The sequence below is a fragment of the Argopecten irradians genome, chromosome 1, assembly GCF_041381155.1.
Source record: "Argopecten irradians isolate NY chromosome 1, Ai_NY, whole genome shotgun sequence".
Classification (NCBI taxonomy): Eukaryota; Metazoa; Mollusca; class Bivalvia; order Pectinida; family Pectinidae; genus Argopecten; species Argopecten irradians.
This window is the reverse complement of record NC_091134.1, coordinates 2,524,153-2,534,677: the sequence shown is the minus strand read 5'-3', so window position 1 is coordinate 2,534,677 and position 10,525 is coordinate 2,524,153. Positions and strand designations below refer to the sequence as shown.

General features: G+C 34.8%; 1 protein-coding gene across 1 annotated transcript; it reads left to right on the top strand.

Annotated features, from left to right (window-relative positions):
• The first annotated feature begins 3,054 nt into the window (after positions 1 to 3,054).
• On the top strand, positions 3,055 to 10,254 carry LOC138314996 (uncharacterized). The gene is made up of 4 exons (XM_069255694.1): positions 3,055 to 3,410; positions 4,246 to 4,400; positions 5,480 to 5,686; positions 6,317 to 10,254. Exons 2-4 carry the CDS (start codon positions 4,250 to 4,252, stop codon positions 7,348 to 7,350), a joined length of 1,392 nt encoding a protein of 463 aa, XP_069111795.1. The 5' UTR covers positions 3,055 to 3,410; positions 4,246 to 4,249; the 3' UTR covers positions 7,351 to 10,254.
• Positions 10,255 to 10,525: the final 271 nt, after the last annotated feature.

The window sequence follows — 10,525 nt, the reverse complement described above, 5'->3', positions numbered from 1 at the left end:
CAAACAACAAACACGTCTTTATCGACTACAGCTGTTGATAAACATGATATAATTACTCATTATACATCAATGGCACCGATATAAACTATCGATTTTCTACATACAGCTGTTCCATGTGATATCTCATATATGAATAGTAATATGGTTTAGTTTAATATTTTCAATTAATAAGAGAGATATATATATGAATAACTTTCTAAAATGTATTGCCATCAGCCAATCGACCATTGAGACCTATCTTTGAGGTAAGATATAGATTAACAACATGTACTAGGCCTAGCTTATACTTTAAATAGACTACATTCTAGATATATATCCCTCTCTTGTATCTATTGTAACGTGAACGATGTCAAGTTTCATTTCATCAGTTCTATCCACAGGGATCTGGAAATTAGTTACAGTTAATATAAGAATGGACCCACCAGAGTGCCAACAAACCATTGTAGATGTTTTAGAGGGTCTAGATCAAAAATAGATAAAATCACATTTTACGTAGTACGTATACATTGAGAAGAGTGGAAAACTCCTCGTGACAAAGCAAAAATCTACCCCATTTATATTTAAAATTGCTAAAAAATCATATATCTAGTAAGTCTTCATAAAAATCGGTAACCACCGTCGAAAAAACCGATACTTTTCCATTCAAAAATATATTCCACAACGTTACAAAGTGCCACCAGTAAAACGATGGCATACCTGTTTCAACAAAAATGACACAAAAATGACCTCAACCGGAATTTCATGGTGTCACTGTCTCATGCATTATAAATATAAGTTTTTTCCAGTTACTATATGTAAATTTTAACAGGGAAAAACACTGTAATCTTAAAAAGTATTAAAAATCTTCCTTTTCGGCACGTTCTAGATATTGTTTCATAGCTTGATTATGTACTATTAACATAAAAATGACATTTGGTATGGTATCTATCATTACTATAATAAGGTGTTATGACCCGAAGGGTTGGCCGATTATATTAAGAACCTATTACCAGTCAGGGTCTCTTAAGGACGGCTTCTCGTGTTTGTTGTATTGTAGGTGTGAAATGCGCGCGTATTTGGTGACTCTTTGTAGTAGCGGAATCTTTGGAAAACACTACACAAGAAGACACTACATGAATAAACTGCAGTCTCCCAAAACACGCACCTCGCACAACATACACGTAACACACAGCATACAACGGAGGCTGTCCTTACATGACCATAGCTGCTAATAGGACGTTAATTAATAAAACAAATCGACACATGGTCATCCAGAAGCATGCTGCTAGACACAAAACAAACACTTTACCAGGCCACATTATAATGATAATGGCCAGGGTCAGGATGACCTACAGTCAACATGCTTCGTGCGGCGTTGTGCGTAAACTTATATATATCATAAAATATATATTGTATATTGACATCTCACTGAAACATGGCGGCAAAGACACCAAAGATAACCCGCCTCTTTTATGTAATGTGCTGTGTGTGTTTATGCTTATGTTTTGAGAGACTGCGGTACATTCATATTGTGCCTCCATGCAATAATGGTTGTTCTGTCATCATAATGTAGTTTCTGGACCTTAACGCTCATACTAAAGGGAGAGGGACGACTGGTTTGTACGTTGTCATTATAATGTGACTGAGTGGAGGTTACTTAAGGTCTATGACGATGAGATAACACTATCAAAAGAACTAAGAGTTTCACTATTACAACGCACAAATCAGTATATGTAGTTACCTTAAACTGTGAACTGTGAATATTCAGGTAAGAAAACTTTAGACCGAATCATCTGTCTCTTAAAATGAACTCCTTTTCTGTTTGTTGTCGTTTATTGATAGGCTCATTTTAAACAACAAAAAGAAAAGGAGCTTATTTTAAGAGACAGATTATTCGGTCTACGAGAACTTCAGACTTGAAATTGACGGGAATTGAGGTCAATTTCAGGTAAAAATTTTCAGGTAAAATTGACCTGAAAAAATCTTCCTGTGAATTAAGGTCAAAATCTTCACCTGACTTCAGGACACATGTAATATGAATTTCAGGTCAAGATTTGACCTGGAATTGACCTGAATTGACCTGAAGTCATTATATCTGTGTACAATTCTGATACTGGTTCAGTTTCGCTCCAAGACCATGTCCGCTAGCAATGGGTACGGGCGGCGAGGGTAAAATACTGAAACGTTGTTTCTTCATTCGCAGCAGGGACTAGACTAGCTACTTAACCTATGTCCACGTAGGTGAACGAACCAATGTTGTCCTTCATTGAGTGAGCAAGTGAAGTGGCTTATCAATTGCTGAGAGTCCTTCCATAAACGTGCAGTAAAACCGCAGTATTCTAGAAAATGCATCATTTATTTCAACAGGACAAGTCGGTTAAGGCCAATCAACAATGGCCTGCAGGCCCTTTTTGATCGTAAAAGACGACTGAATTTAGGACATTAATATTCTTTTCTATAACGCTGATGTTCTTCTTCCTATTGTCTCCCTTGACACCTCCTCACTTTTAGCAATGAGCTGATAGTTCGCCTCTGTGAGGATGGCTCTTGGTTCAGTCCCCTGGCCTAGACACACCGAAGCATAAAGAGAGTGGATGACTGGTCTCTGTGTTGGTAGCATAATAAAACAAATACCGCAGTCTCCTTCAACATACAGGAATACATACAAGAGTGCACGTCATTAATTTCTCCTAGTTTGACGTTAGGATATCCATGCCCATTAAAAGAAAAATGCCGGGGAATCTGATCTACGGCGGAATGTAAATACCATATTGGAGAACACTACCGAGGCTGTTTACCTTCTGTATCAGCTGGATGACTCCTCTTCACATTTTAAATATGGACACAAATTGAAACTTGGGTACCATGATGTTTGTATAAAATTAATAAACTTGACTAAATTTAATAAAATTTCACAGTAATATTGGGGAGCAGGTGTGTATGTGTAAGAATCCTTTATCAACGCTTTAATATTTGATCGATTTTGTTCACACTTAGTCTATTGATGTAATATATGGATGCCTATTAACTAATTTATCACATGGTTTAATAACGGTTACCATGGATACTTAACGTTGGCTTCTGATTGATCAAAGATATATACATGTATTGTCTAATTAAGCTTAAAAGTACTAACAAGTGGTGTTAACGGATGGACATAAACGATTTGAGTGTGGATCATATTTTGTCCCATTAAAAAGAATAAAAGTTCATTCAGTTGTCATGGTCTCAAATCTGGGATGGCGGGGTATTAGTAAGCAGATTGCTGAGAGATCTAGTAATATTTATATTAGTATGTGGGTTATCTTCTGTACCTGGACATCAATGTGTTGACACATATCATCGTGTCCTGACACAGTAGTTCACAGTATACCATCAGAGGACCCAGTGGGTGATAACGATTACAGCTTACTCTGGACTACAGACAGCAGGTATGTAATAATACTCTCTGTTTAATTATATATAGGGTATACAATACATGTAATTGAATAATAGCGGCTTATGCTGTTGTCTAGAAAAAATAAAGCATATTGATATGACTGTATTTTGCCAGTATATTTACAACTGAATTGATAATGTAGAATGTTGTTAATATGGTTAAATGATTTGATTAAGTTTATTTGACTTCAAAATCTACCAACAACGCATTTCCTTATATGCAATGCATGTGACGAATATTTGAATTTCCTAAAGAAACATTCAATTTTCTTTTTTAATCAGTCAGCAGTCAGTGTCACAAGACTGACATTGGAGACGAATATCGAACTCCTCTTGCAATGCCATGCTGCAAATATTTGAATTTTATTGTAATTGCACTCATCGTCCATTTATTATAGCATAATCTAAGATAGTAATTGATGTTTAAGAACAACAACGATGTATTGTAATTGTAAATATAAATTGTTGTTTTATATAAACAACTTTATTTTGTAAAGCAATCATATATTGTGAAATTTGTTTGATAAATTGCTGTTTTTATATCCAAACACATCTTGCCTTTATAGCTATAACAGTGATTTTATTTACACGTACGTCTGGTGATAATATGTATGTCTTTTACTAATCCACTTTTACTAATCCACCTTTACTAATCCACTTTTACTAACAGAGGATCGTGTGAGAGATTAGATTCAATAAATAGGTTTTATATCCTCGAAAAATACAGTTTCTTATCATTACTTTGTGTTGTAGAACCATGGCACAGAAGAAGATCTGTGCGGCGATGATTCCCCGACTAACGTTTATTATCATTACTTTGTGTTGTAGAACCATGGCACAGAAGAAGAGCTGTGCGGCGATGGTTCCCCGAATTCTTACCCTGTGTATAGGGTGTCTTGGGATGATCACAGCTGGCTCCATCTATGCCTTTGGAGCATATAATGTGGCGGTGAAGAAACATTTCAACTATACGCAGTCGGAAGGTAAGCTGAGACAGGATAAAACTTAAATACCAATTCCCGACCTGAACGGAGAAAAGGGAAAAGAATATTTTGTTTAGTAATTTAATTTGAAATAATGGCATAGCCGAGAAATAAGGCTCCGGTATTTCACCCTTTACCCTTCACCGCCGCATTTCGACTGTGGAAGAGTTGCTAGGTACTGACTCTGTGTAGTTGGATTCCATTGGTACTTAGGCCTTTATCCTCTACAAACGACACTGCCTAGTATTTAATCGCAAACTAACCATCAAGAAGTTATGTAAACTATGAAACTTGAATTACTGGAATGATGGAAACAAAAACAAAAAACAACAACAAAACAAGTCGATGATATTTTTAAACAATATCTTATTGAAACTGCAATATAAGAAAATGATGGCATTTGCAAAAAAAAGGGTCAAGCCTTGTGCAGGTGCATAACAAGGATGTTTTTTGTTATGCGTATATCACGTTATCACTAAGATGCAAAATATAAGTGTTCCGGGTAAATATGAAAGCTGTAGTCGTGACTATAAACACATCAAATTCTATTGGTATTTACCTTAGTTATAGCACGTGAAATAAGACTGATAACATACCCCTGATTTACATTTACACACGGGGTTGATATCTAACTGTGACTTTCCGTGGCCTTTATTTGTCGTGTCATTGTATATAAATAGATGCATATGCAGTATAGAGAGGCCTGGAAGTAAATTTAGGGGGAAATAGGATTCTTAATACATTTATGTCACAATATCGGCAATGATTTATACTTAACTGTAAAATATCATGCACGCGTACCATTGATGCACTGCGACATTAAATCTATTTTCAATCAAAGAAAGAAAATCAATAAAAATCAACGGTTTATTTAAAGATGTTAAAGTATCACGATTGATTTGTGTCGGCGAACTCGCATGATAATGTCTTTTAAATATATTTAATAATTATTGTTAATCTGGAACTATTTTTATGGTCTAAAATGATTTGTAAAATATATATCGAATTGTTTATTTCAAATGCGAGGAAGTTTGCAGCATCTTTAAACTTACGAATTCATTATTTTAATAATTTTTCAGTTGAAATCATATCGTCCATGAGTAACCTGGGTATATCGTTTGGGATGCCGGCCGGACTGATGTGTGAGAGACTAGGAGCCCGCTGGACATCACTGGCTGCTCTACTGACTTCCGGTCTCGGTTTCATGTTGCTATGGAGTACAACAGAAATGAAGGATTACTACGCGCACACCGCACCACTCCAATATCTCTACTTCTTCTTGGCAGGTAAAATATAGTACCGCCGTTATTAATGATATATTGTGATCACCTATCGGATAATTTGAGTGCTTGCTATTTTGTAATTTCTGTGAATCATGTTCATCATGTTTAATATACCATATTCTGAAGTAAGATTTCAGTAATCGCAATTTAAATTGGATATTTAATTTTATGAAAGATGTTGTATGTGATACATCTGAAAGGGTATTAAGAATGAGGGTTGCAACTTGACGTTGATCTAAGAAACTAAACAACCAACTAAATTTACAGTCTAACTGTCCATATTAATTGAAAAAAAATTAAGACATTGTGTACCTTCATATTTATCGATCATACAAATTATGAACTAAAAAGAATGGAGAGAAGAAACTTATGTGTATAATAGCAAACATAAGCAACGCAGGCCTGCTGTAAAATTAAATGGTGGCTTGTTACTATGTATCACAAACCGAATTTTCGTAGTATGTATTTATCAGTGATATAATGCTTTACACTAATATCAAACAATGTGTTGTTCTTCTTTATAAAAGAACAGTTTTGTTAGCTTCTAATATGATTTGCGACTCGATAAAAAAGTAGGTATGTGATGAGTGCCGTCTATAAAATATGTCTATCTCTCTGTACTTCTTTTTTCAGGTTTTGGAGCCATTTTCATGTACATGGCTAGCATGATCACGAATATGAACAACTTCCATCCTAAACACCGAGGGAAAGTGATCGGCATCTTAGACGCGTCCTTCAGTGGCGGACCGGCCCTGTTTGCCTTTATGTATGGCGAGATTTTCACTGCTGGACACATAACGGACGAACAGAACCAGAACCTCCAAGGCTACTACCTCATGAGCGCAATATGTTTCGGGGTCGTCGGGGCTTTGGGCATAATTGGACTGAAATCATACGAAACAGACATTAGCGAAACTGACCTTAACGAACTAGTGTCTAGTACAAGTGTCAATACCGTGCATCAGACTAAGGACATAACTGGTATTGAACTGATCAAAAGGACAGATTTTCATTTCCTTTTTTGGTCATATATATTCTGTGCAGGGCTTCAGTTGATGTTTCAAAATAATATAGGTGTTTATCTGAAGTCTTACAACCTTGAGGATTATACGACATTGTTTACCACCATTAACCCTATAGCTGGGGTCGTGTGTAAATTCCTGGTTGGATATATATCAGATGTCGTTATAGAAAAAGTGCCTCGTGTTGGACTTCTCCTGTTCTTCAACATTTTACAGACTGTCATCCTCGCTCTATGTATATTTTTCTCTGACAAACTTTCCATGCTAGTTGTCGCCCTCATTGGAATCGGGTTCTCAAATGGCGCCCTCTGGTGTCTAACGCCAACAATGGTCAGCGAATTTTTCGGACTGCAATATTTCGGACGGAACTGGGGAAGTATCATTTTCGGAAACGCATTTGGTGGATTTGGAATACAGCAAATGTTCGGAGCTATATATGATAAGAGTATCACAGTGAAGGGTGAAACAGATTGTTACGGTGTTCATTGCTTCACATGGAGCTTCGCAGTAGTGTCAGTACTCAGTCTATGTTCGTGTATTTTCAATTTTGGATTGCTGCAAGGTGAATTTGAAAAGAGAAAATATTTAAAGGAAAATGCTGGAGAAGAAATGCGATATGTTGATGCCAATAAGCAGGAATCTTAACGTTTTGTGTATATTTCTAAATATGACCCTTTATCTTCAGTCTGGATTTAGTTTGAAAAGTGTGTTTAACGTTTACACAAAGAAAATTGACTACATGACTTTTTTTAACTGGCCTTCTGTACTTAAATTGTCTAAACGTCTTCAAGTAGGTTTATAGCATCAGTATAAAAATCTTTATTTTTTTTCTGTTGGTAAAGAATATAAAGTGTAGAATATGTAGTTAAGTTATTTTTTACATCCCCATTACAAATGTATGATATAAGACAAAACATGAAACTCATACATTAGTAGTCATACATGTATCTATTGAAAACAAATGCAAACATTGACATACATTCATTTAAATCTTACATACGTGAGAAGAACGAGCCAGAGAGAGAGGTAGGAGGGGCGAGGTTAGGCGACGGAGGAGAAATTTAGAAACCTTGAACAATTATGTTATATAGATATAAGATAGATAGAAGTTGACCTTTGGTTAGAAGAAACATGTGATTATAAACTAATAATACGTTGTATATGACTGACCATATTTGCTAAACAGTTTGACAGAGATTGGAGAAAAACATGTTCATTGGTAATATCATAAACACACACCGTAATGTCCTGTGGATTAGTCTATGATGAGGGCTATCTGCTGATGAGGGCTATTTGTTGAAACTATTGTTAAAAATATAAAAAACGTTGTAAGCTGTTTAAAAGCACACAAAATAGAAGGTGAATAGCTGAGTATCCTCTTACTATACTAACGTATTTTCACACGAGCTATTTTTGCTTGTATTTGAAATTAATGAAAACTTATTATCAAACAAATACATTTAACATGCTAATGACTTGACATGTCTTTAAATAAACCTATGTTCCCCTCTCCAAATGAAAGCATTATAACATATAGATCCAAGTGTCATTATTAGTACATAGTACAAACTATATGTACTTTAAGACGCATGGTATTTGTTTTTTATCAAAAACAAGAGAAGACTTTAGTAACTTTCTTAAATTACAAAAGTTACTTACTTACACCATTACCACCAGTGAAAAGTTTGAGCTTCTTATGTTTTACTTCAAGATAAAGATATTAACATAATAATTTGCATCCCGAAAAAAAATACATGGCACTTTGTCTTACATTTATAAAGTTCTGATTGCGAATGCACCAAATGCAAAATAATTTATTTTATATTATTTTTGTATTAATTTGACATATGTATACACGATTAAACACCAATTCTTGATCAAGTGATGAGCAACGTTTATACTCTGTCGGTGGCGGAGCATCTGTAAAAGAATGCATTGACATATAACCCGCGGGCAATCTGCCAGTGCTGAATATCAGGAATTTATTTTACAAAATAATAGAAAATGCCCGATTTTGCTTCGTGCTAGCTATATCCCGATGCCGGTAATACACAAAAAAATTACGTTATAGAATGAATAAATGAAGTTGGATAAGAGCATGTTTACTCTTCCTGGGCTCTTCACATTATAACATAGAATATCTATAGCTTCATAATTATCTGATAATGTATATCATATTCACTGAAAATCACACATACAAGTTATCGTATTATATAAAGAAAAGAAATATCAATTATAACATCCGTATTCTTCGTTTCCCAATTTCTTCTTTGAGCAGATATAATCTTAATAGTAAATTGGTTGAGCAGAAATCTAGTTAAATATATAATTTTAATAGTAAAGTGGTTGAGCAGAAATCTAGTTAAATATATAATTTTATTAGTAAAGTGGTTGTCACTTTACCATGTACCACGATTTATTGTAGTTAGTATTGATGTTACACTTAAAGGTATGAAGAGAGCTCTTTATACCTTATTATTATATATGTATTTATGTATATTATTTCCAAAATATCTTTAGAATTTTTTTCATTTATATTTAATATGTAGTTCATTACGGTAATCTTATACATGTAACATGTCTAAAGTAAACACAGAATAACGAAAGAAAAAAAACCCAAACAAAACAATCGTCAGAAAACATAATAATACATGACTTTTGAAATAACAAAGAGTTGTAATCAAACAGCTAAGATGTTATCACTGTCTACGACACTATATCTATACAACTAACATACGATAGTATTGAAATAAAATAGAGACATAGAGTATGTCTTTAGGTATAATTTTCTTCATTCAAGGAAAAAATTGATAATCAAGCCTTAAATCTAGCTAATCAGTTGGATGATGCATTCTATTTTAAAGGTTGTGTATGCATACTTCTACGTATCCTGATAATGATATTTATTACAATGCGATGGTATACAAGAAGACACAACACGAACAAACCGCAGTCTCCCAAAACACGCACCTCGCACAACATACACGCAACGCACCGCATACAAGGGAGGCCGTCCTTACATGACCACAGCTGTTAGTACGACGTTAATTAATCAAACAAACAAACAAGCGATGGTAGCACTGCTACTTGTTTGCCATGAGTAACGTACACTTATATTTGATAAACCTTTTATCTTAGTCAATCCATTAGATAACAGAGAATAACGGATGTTTGGGCATGATAATACTTGATAATACTTAATTTATTTTTCACACGAAACAGAAAGTGAAAGAGCTTTCACCTGAAGTCTGGACCTTGAATTGACTTATCCTATGAACCTTGCCCCTTTTTCGTGAATTCAATTGTTGACGTATCTGATGTTGATGATGTCAGTATCTAAATTGCCAACTTGTTTACTTAGTTTTATCTTATATATTAGCACAAGCCCTTCACCTCTGGATTGCAGGTTCGAATTTCCTGTGGAGCAGTTGCTAGGTACTTACCTCTGGTCGATGGTTTTTCTCTTGATACTTCGACTTTCCTCCGACAGCAAACCTAGAACGCGCTTAATTAATAAATAAACTTGCTCAATATGCAATGTGATTTGTGTATTCTGTATTCCTTTTAATTTATTATAAAATAAACCACAACGAAGCTGCCAAAGGATAATTATACAACTGTACCACTTTTAAGGTACCTTCCGTGAATTCTTGTCTTTCAGAACAAGTAAAATCATTCTTAACTACTCAATGCTAAGCGTAAGGGGAGTGGGACGACTGTTTTGCCAGTATATTATAACCGGGTGGTATTACTATTCGGTGCCATGGCAGTAAGTTTCAAACAAATAACAATTGAGAAGTATCAACAAATGACACAACAT

Bases quoted from the DNA above. Each gene is read 5' to 3' on its own strand.
- LOC138314996 (XM_069255694.1), top strand. From the start codon at position 4,250: ATGGCACAGAAGAAGAGCTGTGCGGCGATGGTTCCCCGAATTCTTACC. The intron at 4,401-5,479 runs GTAAGCTGAGAC...ATAATTTTTCAG, and splicing joins CAACTATACGCAGTCGGAAG to TTGAAATCATATCGTCCATG. The intron at 5,687-6,316 runs GTAAAATATAGT...TTCTTTTTTCAG, and splicing joins TCTCTACTTCTTCTTGGCAG to GTTTTGGAGCCATTTTCATG.